Source organism: Mustela putorius, unplaced genomic scaffold (genome assembly GCF_011764305.1).
Source record: "Mustela putorius furo isolate JIRA1106 unplaced genomic scaffold, ASM1176430v1.1 tig00000139_pilon_pilon_pilon, whole genome shotgun sequence".
In the NCBI taxonomy this organism is placed as follows: Eukaryota; Metazoa; Chordata; class Mammalia; order Carnivora; family Mustelidae; genus Mustela; species Mustela putorius.
This window is the reverse complement of record NW_025421293.1, coordinates 9787574-9804658: the sequence shown is the minus strand read 5'-3', so window position 1 is coordinate 9804658 and position 17085 is coordinate 9787574. Positions and strand designations below refer to the sequence as shown.

Below are 17085 nucleotides of genomic sequence, written 5' to 3'. Positions count from 1 at the left end.
ATTCTTCTCACTTAGAAGCATCATTTCCCCCCACTATTTTTTTTTTTCCCTGAATAAATACGCAGTAAAGTTTTTTTAGTTGACTTGGTCTTTTGCCTTGTTGGTTTCTATACTCTACGTGAAATGTTGCCAGAATCCTCCTTGAATTAGAGGTAGACAAATTGAGAGGCATATCATATTACCTGTGCTCAGGTGCAGGGCTGCGGTGTGGACGACAGCAGGGGGGTGGGGGGAGGCTCTCTGTAGCCAAGTTTGGCAGCTTTGTTCTTTGGTGGGGATTCCTTTCTTCCGGCACCTCTCATGCAATCCTGTTGGCTAACAGTCGCATTGCTCTAGAGGATTGAGGTGTGTTTCCTTTTACCAGAGCATTTGTGTTTTCAAAGCCTCGAACTCTCCAGGAGGCTGCCTGATAAGACACGGATAGCGCAAGAGAAGTCAGGCGCTCTGTGTGTGTGTGTGTGTGTGTGTGTGTGTTCGTTCCCTCCCTCAGCGCTAGAGTTCAAGGCCAGCCCTCTCTGTCACTTCGTTGTGCGTCTGCCCGCAGCTCAGCCCTCCTCTCACCCTGTGTGGGGGTGACTTGGGGAAGGGGTGTCAGTGGGTGCTCCCTCTTTTCCCCCTCCAGCCCTTCTAATATCTGGACGGGGTTGTATGTGTCACGGCCTTTCTGAGAGGCTGTTGACTTCCCTCTTAGATAACACAAACACGTGTTAGGGGACCATGTGTTCTTTGGTCTTCCTCACGGCCAGACACTCGGCAGGTGCTTCAGTGATTCATACTTGGTGTTGGTTGGGAAGAGCCTTTAGACGAGGACGTTGTTCATATATGGTTTTCAGGTTAATAATGAAAGTGTATTGATCTCTCTTCCTAAAGATGCGCTTGCTGCCTGCAATTACCTTCCTCAGTCCAGGGAGAAGATCATCGCTGCACTCTTCAAGGCCCTGAATTCCACAAACAGCGAGCTGCAGGAGGCCGGAGAAGCCTGCATGAGAAAGGTGAGCAGGTGGCGTGTGCGCGCAAATGCGCATCTGTCCTGTCACCGGGCTTCTTCCTGATCACGTTTACCTGGTTTGTACGCCTGGAAGTCTGCCTCGCGTGAACACACATGGTAGTCCAGTACTGTCTCTGCTTGTTTCCTAGTCGCACTTGTTTAAAATATTCAACAGTAATGACGAGTCTCTGTTTCCTGATAAATTTTTGGAATGTGCATGGTTAATACTCCACAAATTGGCTGCCAGAGCCAAATGAGTTTATTCTGTTATAAAGTGTTTTCTCTTGGCTATTTTCCTCTGTAACTTTTCTTTTTTTTTAAATAGTTTTTGGAAGGTGCTACCATAGAAGTAGATCAAATTCATACGCACATGCGGCCTTTGTTGATGATGCTGGGCGATTATCGAAGCTTGACGCTGAATGTCGTGAATCGTCTCACTTCCGTCACCAGGCTCTTCCCAAACTCCTTCAATGATAAATTTTGTGATCAGATGATGGTAAGCCAACTGCATTTAAACGTAGTTAGTAATCAATCTGATATTTTAACTTATTTTTTTTAGGTAAGTAGTAGATATATGTGTGTATATATACATGGTTTAAAGTTTTAGGAAGTGTGAAAGGGGTACTGTGAAAGCCTCCTCCCGTCCCTGTCCTCCAGCTGCCCGCCTCCCCTGCCCAGGGACCGCCAGTGGTAACGGTTTCCTAAATGTCAGTCTAGAGGTGTTTTATATTTGTTGTAGGACGTACATATATTCTTTTTTGTTTCCCTCAAAAGGAAGCACCATATACACAAGAGTTCTTACTTTTTCTATTTGCCACTCATCATTTCAGATCAAAACAGAAGTGCTTCTTCCTTGTCTCATGGCCGTGTACTGTTTCGTGGACATGCCAGAGTTCATGGCACCGTTCCCCCACTGAGGGCGTCTAGATTGTGCCCAGCCTTTTGCTATTACAGACAGTGATGTAATAAAAAAACATACAGGAACTTTAGAAGTCTTTAGGGTTTTAAAAATTACCATGTAATTATGCAAATAAAATACCTATTTGACAGTGTTTAAATTTGAAGTAGAAGCAGGTAAAGGAGATTGAACTATTAACTGTCTTATGCATTCAGTTTTGCTTCTGGTAAGTAGAAGTTTATAAATAACTGAGGATTTCATGCTACATTATTGCAAACGTGCACGTACTTTTCATGCTTATGTTTCTCAAGTGGCCTTTGGCCATTTAGACGTCTCGGGGGATGAGAGGCTTCTGTCTCGGTAGCTGTGGTGTGTGTAGCGTGTGCGGAGTGCAGCTCTGTGGCTGCGCGAGGACCGCACAGCTTTGTACCTCACATACGGTTTCTTCGTCCTGCAGACACCCGAGAAAGGAACAGTGACCAAAACACCTTCACTGGGAGTGGGTAGTATTGTGGTTGGCCCTTAAAATCGTAGCTGACGTCCTGTTAGAGTGTTACCGGGAAGCAGTAGTCCATGGAGTTAAGTTTTCCGAACTGGAAGGCTCCTTCCTCTTTAGCTTCCCAATGTGTGTAACCTACACGCCCTTCCAGCGTCCGCACGAACACACCCTTGTAGGCGTGGGCACGGCCCCTTCCCGACGCGAGCACCTGGGATCCGTGCCACATCTGTCACGTTGCTGCTCTCTTACCTGTGGCGTGTGACCCTTACGTGCCTTCCAGGTGGCACAGCGTTGTCATTGGCATCTCTGCCCTTCCCGCTGCCGTTTCTTGAGCCTTTGCCTGCCTGCCGGAGGCGACGTGTTTGTGGCTCTTTCACTGGCAAACCACGGGGCACCTCATTCAGTGCTCGTCATCTCCCCCGCAGTTAAGAGCAGCCTAGAGAGACTGCTGCCCCACCTCACAGTCCGCAGTTGCTGACGTAGGCCGGGGGCTGTGTGTCTGGTTTGTCGCGGGGACGTCCCCCCCTTTTCTGGCAGGAGAGCTGTTTCCAGAAGGGTTAGGATTTCTCTGAAAGCAGATAGCGTTGATGTACTTGGATAAAAAAGGACTGAGTTGCCATTTGTCCGGCCATTGTCCTCCGGCCCCCACCTTGCTCAGGTGCAGCCTGGGTCTGTGCCAACGGCGCGTTTGCAGCGGGGTCTTCTGATGTGTCCTGTTTGCGCCGCGCTGAGGTGGGGGCAGCATAGCAGTCTTTGTTTTCCCACTAGGATTTGCTTTGGAGATGAACAGGTTAAGCCTTCAGCGTGATTTTAAGAGCCGAGACACTCTGCTGTGTAGAATTGGGCATTCATGAAATCAACCCCCAAAATCGCCTTTTTATTTTATTTTATTTATTTATTTTTTTAAAGATTTTATTTATTTATTTGACAGAGAGAAATCACAAGTAGATGGAGAGGCAGGCAGAGAGAGAGAGAGAGGGAAGCAGGCTCCCTGCCGAGCAGAGAGCCTGATGTGGGACTCGATCCCAGGACCCTGAGATCATGACCTGAGCCGAAGGCAGCGGCTTAACCCACTGAGCCACCCAGGCACCCCCAAAATCGCCTTTTTAAAAGTTCAAACTTGTTGTTACTTGACCTTGAAGTCTCTCATGTGGGTATGTGCTACTGAGCTAGAAGTGAATTTATGTAGAACGAGTGTTATTTTTTTCCTTTGTGGCATCTGAAAGCAGAGTGCCGAGGTGAAGCAGCTGGCTGCTTCCTTTGCCTTTGGTTTTGTTCCTCTCTTACCTTTGGTAAAACAGCTGTTGTGGAAAGACAGATTTTCATGAACCTAGATCTTGGTGATTATTAATATCTTTCCAGAAATTTTACTGGCAAATAGCTTAACATACTAAGTTTCTTTGAAAGCATGTATATTTTAGTGTCTCTCGATGTGTGTTCTTTGGAACACTGGCCCCGTAAGTGTTTAGGTGGACTTAAGTCACCTGTCCCCAAGTCACCTTGACCATGGAATCCTTTTTAAAGCAGTTAACTTCCTGTAGGGCTTCAGTGTGTGAAGAACAGGTTTTGGACAGTGGGGGACATGAAGATAGTTCTGTAATTTAGATAGTCTTGTGGTTTTACCTGTAGGCTCTGAGTACTTATCTGCCAGGCTTTGCAGGACGCCGTGGCTGGAAGGCTGGCTGCCGCGTGCCTGGGCAGGCCAGAGTTGCTCTGGGCTCAGGGATCTCTCTTCTGTACTCTTGCCACAGAATACAGGGTCTTAGCACATAATGATTGTCCTGCTTCTGCACAGGAGGGAATTGCTTCCTGTTCGCACTCGTTTGTGCGGCCTCTGACGAGATGGGATCCGTGCTTGGCCCATCCCCCAATCCCCTCCTTGTTCCCACTGCTCTTTCGCCACACACAGTGGCCAGGCCTGCCTATTGGTGGCTTCAGGGCCTTTGCATCTCCTTTTTCTGCCTGGTGTGCTCTCTCTTGTGCTTCTGGAATGTCTTCCTCAGCAAGGTCCTCCATGACCTTGACCACCTTCTCCAGCTGATTTCCTGTTCTGATTTCCTGTTCTTCCACAACCCTTACCGTGACTGTGCCACAGCCGGCGCCCATGGAGTTCACCTTGCTCTCCCCGCTAGAACCCGAGCTGGACCGAGGGTAGGGATGATGTCTGCCTGTTCACTTCTCCACCCCGGGGGTGTCTAGCCTGGTGCCCGGCTCCTCAAGGCGCTGCATGAACAGGTGCAGCGCAGAGTAACGTGGTCATAGGATCGCAGCGGTAAAATGCCGTTATCAGAATGGCCAGGTTTCAGGATGTTTCCTGTTACGTCAGGGCAAATTCAGCCTTCTGCTCATAGAACATGATGCACATGCCGGTTACTCCCTCTAGTTCAATGTTCGGGCTGTTTCAGATTCGAACACTGCCATCTTCACATGGAATATGATGGAAATTAATGATTACGTGTGAATTTTCATCTAAGAACAGCATGGAATTGAACTGATATCGTGTGAGAGAAGAATGTCTAAGGATGTTGTTTTTTCCAACAGCAACATCTACGGAAGTGGATGGAGGTGGTGGTCCTCACCCACAAAGGGGGCCAGAGGGGCGACGGAAACGTGAGTGACTTGTTTGCTTCTGGGAAGGGCACCCATGCCACTGCTGTTCACAATGTTAATATCGAAGCAGCAGGGCTTTTAATTAAAATCCCGGTCAGAAACCCAGTTTATGTGATTATAGTCGTGTACGTTGTTGAACATCTTTAACTAGCAATTACAGTTTGCCTTTGTTTTTCTTAATTATTGGAACATTCCTTTTTGTGTTTTTTTAAAATCTCTTTTTGTTCACTTTAATACGTTTTCGTGGATAAGAACTCTGGGATGCTTGTAATGTTAGTATTTTTAATTTTACTGGTTTTGCCGTAAAGTGTATAAAGTGTATTTTCTAGACTGTTCTTGGCAGCTGCTATTTGCATGAGTGTGCATTCCTCAGCCGTGGTTTCCCATTGCTTCCCATCATCACTGCCTCATGGAACTAAGTGTAGGTTTCAGGGCTTCAGACACTGAGGAGAACGTAGCAAAGCATCACGTAGATACTGGCATGTCTGTTGACGGGTTTGAATCCCCACCCCAACTCTTTGCCAAAAATCAAACGGCCAGTACTTGAAAACCCATTTTCATGGCTTTCAGGGAAAGCTACTTTAGGTAAATTTTTTTATGTGTCTGATGTTGGTCATTTTAAGACTTCACTCTTAAAAATAATGGTTCTTGCTGTTTTGAATCTAATCTGTGTATGTTAATATTCGTTTAAAATACTTTCCAAGTTGAGGACTGTCCAATCGGTAGGATCGTGTTTTCCCTAAGGTCCTGTTACACCTGGTGAAATTGTATGGCAGTGTCCTAACGAGGGGACGCTATAGCTCCTCAGAGGCATAATCAACGTGGCTTTTTGTCTTCCTCCGCGCATTTGTCGGATGCTGTGTTTCATCCCAACTTGGAATTTTTTTTTCCTTTGGCTTTATTATGCTTTGTTTTGGCCATCCTGTGTCAAGGTGTTTTGTTTATGTAAGTCTCAATTCCTGCTGCTTTTAAAAACAGCCAACTAAAGCAAAATTAAACCAGGATTTTACACTTTTTTTAGGAGTGTTCTACCACCATGACCTCTTGGGAGGTCTGTTATTTATACACAGAGGGAAAAATCAGGAACTCTTCGTGGGGGAGAGCAGAGTGTATATTCAAAGCCTAAACTCTTGGGAGTAGGTACAGGTATCTCTGTGCCTTTCCTCCCCGTCTCTCATCCGCTAGGTATTTTTGTTCTAAATTTTATATTTGTTTTATAATCTGTTAATTTTCTGAAACGCACAGTTCTAGAATAAACATCGAACAACCTCTAGGGGGCAAGTGAATGATTTCCATTAGATCAGAAAGATTCCATCAACTTTTACGGCACATTATTCGGAGGGCTTCTTGGATGGGGCAGAGGCAGTGGGCAGGAGACGGAGCTGTGGGTACTGGAAAGTCTTCCAGCTCCTACAGAAACGTGTTGTGACTTCCTGACCGGCCTGGGAACACCCAGCTCTGTGGGGGTGGCCTCAGGCCGTGGGTTCATGAGAAGCGTGCCCAGTGTCATTGTCTTCCCCCGAGGCCAAGCCGCCTTTCTATCCTTGAGCTCTGATCATTTTTTATGAATGTTGTTCAGGGTTGGGGATGGATCTTAGATCGTAGTCTGCCCCCATTTGGTTGACTCCCAAAATAATATTACACGATCGGTGTACCTACAACTGAAGACGTGTTAAACAGTTGACTAAAATAAAACAAATACGAGCTTTTCTGTGATGCTGTGTACCCTGAAGATCAGAGCTCTGCACGAGCACCATTTTTAGGAAGGTTTGCTGCTTAGCGTTAAGCTCCCGGGGGAGAGCTCCTGACCCCTTGCGGTGCGGTGTCTCTTGTGTGCGTACACAGCTTCCCAGAATAACCCAGTTCTCTGTGGGCAGCGTCCTAGCCTGCGGGTCTCTCCGGGGGTGGGGGCCTCACACGTGCCCCGTTCCGGGGGCTAAACCACCTGGTACTGTCCTGACCTCCGCTGGGAAAGAGGAAGAGCATTTCGTTAAAGTCAGTGCTGCACCCAAGATCGTAACTTACTCGAAACAGAAACAGAGTTTTAAATGTATTTGCTTACAGTCGTTTCTCCCCCTGGGCCAGGATTCCGAAATTCCTGCTTTTAAAATTCCTGACATAGGGAAGGGACATGCGCTGTCCCACACTCTCTGAAGGGCTCTGTTTTGACGTCTGAAGGGTGGAAGGTGTACTTTTTTGCTGCTGAGCATTTGCCAATGACTGTGTGCTTTTTGATAATTGTCTTTACTGTCTTGTTTCCCCCCCAATAATCCTTACTGTGTATGAGTATATGGGAAGTTTTTATGTAAATAACATAAATAGAAAAAAAAAAGATGATTTTCCTCCCCATCCTCAGGAAAGCATTTCCGAGTGCGGGAGATGTTCCATGTCTCCATTCTGTCAGTTTGAGGTGAGAACAACCCTATTAAAGTCAGTTTATGACTTGCACTGTGAAGAACAGTTTATATTTTCTTTTCTTTTCTTTTCCTTTTTACCTTTTTGTTGCCTTTTTTCATGCTGTAATTTTTGCTTTGGTTCAGCCTGCCATGGAAGGGGTAGAGGTGAGAATCCCAGTGGAGACGCAGGAGGGGGTGTTGTCGTATTTGGTTTTGCTGTGACTTGTGGTTCTGTGGTGGACAGAGTGCGTTGTGCCTTGGAGTGCAGTGAGCCGTATCGTCTGTCTGTGGCAGAGTCGTATTAGTACCATTGCTGTGAACTGTCCGGATGCCACGCATGTTTCCTTTTAGGACGTTTTAAGCAAGAGTCTAAGTTCTTTGGTTTTTCTACATGTTCGAATTGCAGTATGTCAACACCGTTTTAAGATTTGACTGGGTTTCGCTCTCAGAATGTTCGTATGAGCTCATACATCTAACAGCCTCTTGGGAGGAAACCACACAGAGAGTCTCATACCTGCTAGGAGTTGGGAGGAGCTATTTTCTTTCACACTGCCAAGTGCCTGCCTGCCTGGAGTTTACCACCTCCGCGCCCAGTCCCCCCGCATCGCTCGCTCACGCACACCACACCGACGTCGTCCCGACACTGGGACTTCGGACATTCAGACCCCGAGCTTTCCCTCTGCTGTAAAATGGGGATGATCACATCCGTCAGTCCTGTCTTCCGGTGGTGGTGTGGGGACCAAAAGAAGTGATTGCTTGCACTTCGAAAACGAAAACCCGTAAGGCAGAAGTGCCATTATGCGCAGGTTGTGATTTCAGAACAGAGCTTGCTCTGTGTGAAGACCTGGAAATTCTGTAGAAGAGAGCTCTACAGGAGAGGTGGGGTGACCCTGAGCCACGCTTTGTCATTTCTTCCCCAGCTCACTGTTTGGCCTTTGCTTTGGTAGAGGCTTTGGGGGAAGTATCACAGATGCCCCTGGGGTGTGGTCCCTCCTGACGAGTGTTTATCATCCCCGTTTTACTGTGCTTAGTGTGACGGGCCTCCTGTTGCACACGAGGCAGGGCAGTACATCAGGGAGTCTTCCCTTGTCTGGCCAGGGCGCTGGTCACGTGGGGTCTCTTTGAATTGCGGATTCCAAACCATGGGGACTGCCACTGAGAGCAAAACATTGGAACAAGAGACATTGACCATGGATCTCTTAGCACCTTAAAAAGTGCAGATATCTTGGCATTTCACAGTTTTCATACGCTTCAGTAGGAGTGTGTCAGCCTCATAGGCCTGGTTGACAAATACTTAGTACCATGGTCAGTTTATTTACATTAATGTCTAATTTTCAGGATAAATACTGGATGTTTTGAAGACTTTCTTTGTGCTAAGTTTTGAGGGCAGAAGGAATCTGTGCCCTCAGACCTTAGTGTATCGGGAAGACCCCATGATGTCACAGCAAAGCGGGGGAATCGTAACACTGTCCCCTCCTCCAGGAGGGGCTGGTGCAGGCAACCCAGCAGCTCACTTCCAACCCCCGGCCCTGTTCTTGAAAACAGACACAGCACAATCACGTCAGGTGTACACAGCTCCATCTCCTCCTCCATGGACAGATAAAATCTCAAGGCCAAGGGCAGTTACTTTCCTTGAGCCACAGCAGTAACCTGACATTGGTCAACTTGTGGCTTTTTACATGTTAACTCTTCGCTTCTGGTGGCTAGCCTTGCGAATGGAGCTAGACCATAGTAGGGTCTGTAGTAATGTTGGTATCTCTAGCTGGCAACGTTAATTGGCCTATTTTGTAATTTCTGGTTTTCTTCACTAGGAAATGAAAATTTGTTCAGCCATTATAAACCTTTTTCATCTGATCCCAGCTGCACCTCAAACTCTGGTCAAGCCTTTGTTAGAGGTGGTGATGAAAACAGAACGGGCTATGTTGATTGAGGTAATGGTCAAACTCGGGCTTACTTCTCATCCTTTCTCTTGTCTGCTGGCTTGTGATGTTTTCACGTTGTTATATTTTAGATGCATTACTCTAACAGCATGAAGATGCCTGATGTTAATATTTGCTTATGGCTGTAGCGCTCACCAGTCACAAGGGGGAGACATGCCTCCTCCTGCCATGGTAGGTCAGTAGACCGACGACGCCGCAAGCCCTGAGAAGATGCCGTTTCCCCTCGTGTTTTCTAGGCTGGCAGTCCCTTCAGAGAGCCTCTGATCAAGTTCTTGACACGGCACCCCTCGCAGACGGTAGAGCTGTTCATGATGGAAGCGACGCTGAATGACCCCCAGTGGAGCAGAATGTTCATGGTGGGCGCACGAGAAGCTGGAGTCGGGGGTCCCCGCAGACTTGTGTCAGCCGGTGTACTCTGAAATCTGAAATTCGTAGTTCACTGTTCAGTGGCTCGGCTTTATTTTTCTGTCATGTATCCGAGTGTTAGAAACATCGTTGTTGGGCGTGCGGAAAGTTAGAGTGGAGGAATCCTTTAGGATTTTGGTGATGGTAACAAATGAATGAGCTGCTGAGGTTATGAGACCCCCATAATCACAAAGTATTATTACTGCTGAGAAGCAATTTTTTTTTTTTTAAAGGGTGCTTATGGAGACTTTTTAGCCTGCCCGGAGAGATTTAGAAAGAACCTTAGAATTCAGAATATCTAAATCTTTTGTGAGTTTGAAATGGCTTGTTTAAAAACAAGCTTAAAATGGCTTATTTTGTTTCGTTTTCAGAGTTTCTTAAAACACAAAGATGCCAGACCTCTGCGAGACGTGCTGGCAGCTAACCCCAACAGGTTCATCACTTTGTTGGTGCCCGGCGGCACGCAGACTGCCGTGCGCCCCGGCTCACCCAGCACCAGCACCATGCGCCTGGACCTCCAGTTTCAGGCCATCAAGGTAGCCTCTCTTCCCTGAGCACCTGAAATCCTGAAAGTCTCGGCATGACACAGAGAGAACCCTGTCAGTTGCCTAACCCTGTCACTTCTTTGACAGATCATAAGTATTATAGTTAAGAATGACGACTCCTGGCTGGCCAATCAGCATTCTCTGGTGAGCCAGTTGAGACGCGTGTGGGTTAGCGAAACCTTCCAAGAAAGACACCGGAAGGAGAACATGGCTGCCACCAACTGGAAGGAGCCCAAGCTGCTGGCCTACTGTCTGCTGAATTACTGCAAGTGGGTGTATCTGTTTGCCTTCCCGTTGAGTGACTTGTTCTGTCCTGCAGGCGAAGGCAGAGCCTGCCTGGGAGTTCGGGCTGAGCTGTGGTTCACTGGCCACGTGTAGTCACGTTTGTTACAGAGAGCGAACTGGGACTTTGAGCTGTCCAAAGTCAACTTAGGGACACCTGGGAGACCTAGTGGTTTAAAGCCTCTGCCTTCGGCTCAGGTCATGATCCTAGGGTCCTGGGATCGAGCCCCGCATCGGGCTCTCTGCTCAGCAGGGAGCCTGCTCAACCCCCCTCTCTGCCTGCCTCTCTGCCTACTTGTGATCTCTTGTCTGTCAAATAAATAAATAAAATCTTAAATAAATAAATAAAAGGCAGCTCAAAGATCCTGCCTAGTCCTGAAGTGGGCCGGGACTTCATCTGTGCTCTCGCTTGACCCCGCAGAAGGAATTACGGCGATATAGAATTGCTGTTCCAGCTGCTCCGGGCCTTCACCGGTCGTTTTCTCTGCAACATGACGTTCTTGAAAGAGTATATGGAGGAAGAGATTCCCAAAAATTACAACATTTCTCAGAAACGTGCCCTGTTTTTTCGCTTTGTGGACTTCAATGACCCCAACTTTGGAGATGAACTGAAAGCCAAGGTGAGTCCCACTATTAGACGGTGGGAGCTGTGGGCATTGGGGCACGTTTCCTAGGGAAGTGAGGGCCTGTTCATCTGCTGTGTCTCTAGTGACACTTACATAGCATCTGGACCGTTGCTGAGGAAAATGCCCTTGTTGAGAAGCATACGGCAGGTCCTCGTGAACCAGTGCTGAGAAGTGGTTTGTTAGTGTCCTTGTTTTTAAAAAATGACTTGTCGGACATGAGAAGAGTAGACAGACTGATGTCACATTTCCTCCTGTTTTACTCTCCCTTTCCAGCTGATTGCTTGAGTTAAAAGTCGGGATGATGAGTCATACCTGTGACTGAGCTCTAGCTTCCCGGGTGCAAAGTGACCCCCTGGTGGTCCAACCCACCTTCGTAAAGAAATAAAGAGCATGGCTTTGCTTTCCTCCTCCTTCATTTTAAAATTTTTTTGTAGGTTCTGCAGCATATCTTGAATCCTGCTTTCTTATACAGCTTTGAGAAGGGGGAAGGAGAGCAGCTCTTGGGACCTCCCAACCCAGAAGGCGATAACCCGGAAAGCATCACCAGTGTGTTTATAACCAAGGTGGCATCACTAATAATATGTTGGCATCAAAAGTAACTCAGCAGATGCGTGAATGAGACAGAGAGAACGTGTACATGTGTGTGTGTCTGCATGTGTGATGGTTCGTTGAAATAAGTGTATTTCCCTAAGGTTCTTATTTTCCATGAGTGCGTTCATTTCTAGCAGAGCATTGTAGTTCTTACTGGTGCAGTTTTAAAGGCATCTTCACTTTAGAATAGACTGACTTTCCACACTAATAAGAGCCCTATGAGAAAAAGAACATATGTCAGTAAAAACTCAGATTATCAGTTATTTTGTAAAAACCCCTCTTGTTGGTCGACGTTTTTGAAGTACAGTTTTCATCTTTAGCTTTGCAAAAGAATCTACCAAAACCCAGTGGGAACATCAGACCAGATCTGGTTCACCCTTCCTTCTCCCCCACCCCCCCAGAACCTTTTGTTGTCAAGTTCGCAAAACTGTTGCCTTGGCAGCCCTGTTGTCTAAAGTTACCTTAGGTGTTACAGTGTGCGTTTCTTACGGCTGCGTTTCCTGTTTGCACCAGAGGGGGCGTGTGTTTCCTTGAGAAATGCCCGTCCAGTGTTCCTGGGGGGGAGGGGACGGGGCGCGGCTATCCTTCGCAGGTCAGGCCTTTGAACTTTGCTGGCGGGCGCTGTGTCAGTTTTAGGTTGTGGAGCGTGTGGTTTACCCGTTGTTCGCTGGGATGCTGTGAGCCCTACGCATGCCTCGCAGCATGCCGCAGCTGCCTGAACGCCCTTGGGAAGGACTCAGTTTCTCACCCGTCTGTCACTCTTCCGTCCTAGGATCCAGGTGGAGGGGACTGTTCCCATGGGCAGTTATTGGTCCTTACATAGTCTTTGTCCCATAAGACAGGCCTCTTTAAGGGGCGCCTGGGTGGCTCAGTGGGTTAAAGCCTCTGCCTTCAGCTCAGGTCATGATCCCAGCGTCCTGGGATCGAGCCCCGCATCCGGGCTCTCTGCTTAGCAAGGAGCCTGCTTCCCCCTCTCTCTCTGCCTGCCTTTCTGTCTACTTGTGATCTCTCTTCATCAAATAAATAAATACAATCTTTAAAAAAAAAAAAAGGCCTCTTTTCTGCAGTTTTCACCCCACCTCTACCTTCTCTAGGAATTCGAGCTGAGCCCAGGGGATCTTTTCGAGTCCCCGTCGTGATATTTGCCTTATTCTGGGCAGCTCTGCCACCCTCTCTGGACTGTCTTTGGGGTGGGATGCTGCTGACGCGGCACAAGTGAGCTGGGATCTGAGTGTTGGAGGAGGACAGATGGCAGCAGGCAGGTGGCGGCCCCAGGGTGGGGGCATCGGTAAGCAGCCAGCCCAGGGAGAGGGGGGTTAGAGGACTAAAGGGACCCTGACGAAAGCACAGTTGTGGGGGGAGACTTCAGCCTTTCAGAGCTTTCTGGTAGACGGAAAGGGGTCAGGAAGCCCACTTGAAGGAGGATGCCAGCAGTGCACCAGATTCAGTAGAGACACGTGGGGTGTTGCTAGAGGTGTACTTTTGTTTTTATATTCATAAAATGTAGGAATCTGTCTGATACTTGATTACGTAGAAAACTGTAACAGTTTCTGTAGAGATTTGTTTTCTGGGTAGCATTTTCTGATCACCATACTCAAAAATCAGGACAAGATCATTAATAACTGACTAGGAAAAAAAATCCCAATTACTTGGAATTAAACTCCACCCTGAATCAGTTACCTTGTATCAAAGAGGAGGCCCTCCTTGTCCCCTCAGATACCTTCACCCCCTGCAGGGGGCGCCTGCCCTTCACCATTGACATAAATGCAGGGAGTTTCTAATCCATGCACGTGAAAGGGAAATTGATGTGACATCATCGCTTCCCTTGATGTTATATATGTTATATATATGTTATATATGTTATATGTTATATATGTTATATATAACTTGATGTTATATATGCACGTATAGTGTGTGTGTGTGTGTGTGTGTGTGTGTGCTTGCTGTAAAAGCATAAGCTTGTTGTAGAACCCTTCGTAGGTCGCAGTGTTCAGGGCCAGAAGTGAGTTCTGTCCTTCCGTGCCCCGCAGGTGCTGGACCCTGAGAAGCAGGCGGACATGCTGGACTCCCTGAGGATTTACCTCCTGCAGTTCGCCACGCTGCTGGTGGAGCACGCCCCGCACCACATCCACGACAACAACAAGAACCGCAACAGCAAGCTGCGCCGCCTCATGACCTTCGCGTGGCCGTGCCTGCTCTCCAAGGCCTGCGTGGACCCGGCCTGCAAATACAGTGGCCACCTGCTGCTGGCGCACATCATTGCCAAGTTCGCCATACACAAGAAAATCGTCCTTCAGGTGCCGCGAGGCTCCCTCCTGGCTCACCCCCCACCCCTGGTTCCTCCCAACACCCCGTGGGCTTGTGCGCATGTGCATGCTGCCCTCCCCCCAACCATCGGGGCCTACTTTCCTGTTGTCTTTCCTGAAACAATTAAAAATGCTCCTTTCTGCCATCTCTACGCTCTTGGAGCTCTCCGTGACTGTGTCTCCTCCCTCCCCAGTTCCTGCTCTGGTCTCTGGTTCCTCAGCAGCCTTGCTGTTGAAACAACAAAATGTCTCCTTTGTTCACCTCATGTTCCTCTACACAGTGCATTCTGGCTTCCATTCTCTGGTCTGCTGAAACTCATCTGGAAGGGCCCAGTCCACTCCTTAGTTACAGACATGAGGCGCTTCAGAACCCTCAGGCTGTCTTGATGCTCTGTTGACGACGAGAGATCTTCCCTGAGTTCCTCAGTGGTTTAGGCCTTGATGCCAGGCGGCGCTGGATTTGAGTTTGTTTTTTGCTATCACAAATTCTTAGGACCCTGAGTGTGTCAATTACTGTCTCTTAAGAGTTAAAGGTGGTGATACACTTCAGCACTCGGTGTGTCCCATTAACATTTTATAAGTGATCGCCCTTTTTCTGTTCTGAGGTCACTTTTAAATGTTTTCCTCTGACTCCTTGTCTTGTGAGCTTCTGTGGTGGTAAATCCAAGACCTCGACAAAGCCCGTGGCCTCAGACATCACTTCCCACAGGCATGTGTCTGTGGCACTGTCCGCCCAGCCAGAGAGCCAGATACCAGCCCTGACACACTCTAGTTCCCCCAGTATCTGGGCTTGGGTGAATCTTACTAATTTCCAACACCTCTCCTGTTCCCTCAACCCTCAGCACCTGTCCAGTAGTCTTTGTGTCCTATGACATTCTATACGTCAGGACGTCCCCTCTCACTTGCACTAGCCTAAGACTGCCTCCCACGGCAGCCCCTTTCGCTCCCTTTGCCACATGGCGGCGGGAAAGAAAGGGTCTCTGCTTCAGCTGACAGCCATGGGTTACACGAGAGCAAGTTCCCTGCGGGGAGCTAGGTCTCACTCATCTTTGTGCACTGTACACTAGCCCAGCATTGGCTCAAAGTGAGGGCTCAATAGGAAGAGAATCAATGTGTTCATCACTCAAAAAACTTAATGAAGGAGGAAGCAACTGTGTTCTTTCCCAATAAGATAGCCCCAAGGAATTTTGTAAAAATCGTTTGGCAGAAATACCCTGCCTTGGTTCAGTGATTGGGTTTTTTCTTGTTTCTCTGAGTCTTCATTCTCATCCCACGTAAGAATCTCTTCCTTGTGTTAGGTATTTCACAGTCTGCTCAAGGCCCACGCGATGGAAGCCCGAGCAATTGTCAGACAAGCGATGGCCATACTGACCCCGGCGGTGCCTGCCAGGATGGAGGATGGGCACCAGATGCTGACCCACTGGACGAGGAAGATCATTGTGGAGGAGGGCCACACGGTCCCTCAGTTGGTTCACATTCTGCATCTGATTGTGCAACATTTCAAGGTGTGTAGAAAGAAGTGTAGTCGGGGCTGTGTGGCATGTTCAGGCATATGCTTTGACCTTTTGCTTCTCTTTAATTTCTGGGGTAATAAGGTGGCTATTCACCTTTTAGTAAAGTTACTTCTGGTCCGTTGATGGGTGTGGGTGTGTGTGTGTGTGTGCGCACACGTGCGCACACACATGTGTTTATGTATGTGTGTGGTTTTGTCAACATGGAAATGGTTCTGGTGTAGAGACTGTGTCCCAGGTGTCTGCTTCTGTCTAGGACTGTGTTTTTCTATAAGGACACGGGTAGCCGTGAGTACCGATGACTTACTGCTTTGGGAGGTAGTCATTGTTAGCTCTCGGTTTTGGTAACTTGGCTTAAAGAGTTGTTTTGTGGCGTTGGTACCTCCTTCTCTAGAGCCAAATGCCCCACTTTGTTAGATTGATTCAAATGTAAATATTATCTGTAGATTTCTGGTAGAGGAGAAATTCCTTTATAGCCAGCTCTTTCAGAATCGGTGATTTATCTCTTGGTGTGGCTGAATGTCTGACATCAAGTCTGAAGTTTGGTACATGTTAGTAGTCTTGCCTACCTAAAGAGAATTCAGTGTTTCAACACTATTTTTTTTCTCCTTTTTTTTTATGATTTTTTTATTCATTTGTAAGAGCGTACCTGCTTGTGAGCAGTGGGGAGGGACAGAGGGAAAGGAGAAGCAGACTCCCTGCTGAGCAGAGAGCGCCAAAGGGGGATCATGACCCGAGCAGAAGATGACACTTAACCGACTGAGATACCCAGGCACCCCTCTGTTTGACCATTCTTTGGAGATGATACTAAAGGGCTGAAATAGAGTGTTCTCTGGTGACTCAGCGAGGGGCTGGGGTGGAGGGGGGGCTGGTAAATGGCCACACGTCCGCAGGGGGATGAGAATTTCCTCGCTCGGCCATGGGTCAGTGGTCTTGAGCAGGAGTCCGCCTTAAGCGCATGTGTTCGTGCGTGTGTGTGTGTGTATGTTCGCACTATCTCGGGTTTTGGAGGCATGACGCGACCCCGTGCCCACAGGTGTACTACCCGGTGCGACACCACTTGGTGCAGCACATGGTCAGCGCCATGCAGAGGCTGGGCTTCACGCCCAGCGTCACCATCGAGCAGAGGAGGCTGGCCGTCGACCTGTCGGAGGTCGTCATCAAGTGGGAACTGCAGAGGATCAAGGACCAGCAGGTATGGCTACCAGACCTGTGTCGTCCCAGACGGCATTGCTTCTGCTTCTCCCTAGAAATCAGTCAGTGAGGTCCCGTGTGTGTGTGTTTTTTTAAGCCGGATTCGGACATGGACCCGAATTCCAGTGGAGAAGGCGTCAACTCTGTCTCCTCCATTAAGAGAGGCCTGTCGGTGGATTCCGCCCAGGAGGTGAAACGCTTCAGGACGGCCACGGGAGCCATCAGTGCGGTGAGCGTGTGGGCATGCGCCCTGTGTGCTTGCTTTTTTATGGGGTCTTCCTCGAGGGGGTTTGT

The 17085-nt window shown here is 48.2% G+C and overlaps 1 protein-coding gene across 12 annotated transcripts in view; it reads left to right on the top strand.

Annotated features, from left to right (window-relative positions):
- LOC101670429 (transformation/transcription domain associated protein) overlaps positions 1-17085 on the top strand; it is a 113456-nt gene that overhangs the window by 45147 nt on the left and 51224 nt on the right. For 6 of the 12 annotated variants that reach the window (XM_045075098.1, XM_045075099.1, XM_045075101.1 and 3 more), the window contains exons 29-43: positions 871-992; positions 1314-1484; positions 4927-4995; positions 7352-7405; positions 7536-7556; positions 9203-9322; positions 9568-9687; positions 10108-10272; positions 10369-10550; positions 10985-11183; positions 11624-11752; positions 13811-14077; positions 15385-15591; positions 16634-16792; positions 16889-17020. In XM_045075098.1, coding sequence (XP_044931033.1) covers positions 871-992; positions 1314-1484; positions 4927-4995; positions 7352-7405; positions 7536-7556; positions 9203-9322; positions 9568-9687; positions 10108-10272; positions 10369-10550; positions 10985-11183; positions 11624-11752; positions 13811-14077; positions 15385-15591; positions 16634-16792; positions 16889-17020 — 2117 coding nt within the window. The remainder of the gene's footprint in view (positions 1-870; positions 993-1313; positions 1485-4926; positions 4996-7351; positions 7406-7535; positions 7557-9202; positions 9323-9567; positions 9688-10107; positions 10273-10368; positions 10551-10984; positions 11184-11623; positions 11753-13810; positions 14078-15384; positions 15592-16633; positions 16793-16888; positions 17021-17085) is intronic. The other 6 variants (XM_045075105.1, XM_045075106.1, XM_045075108.1 and 3 more) reach the window with 2 other exon arrangements.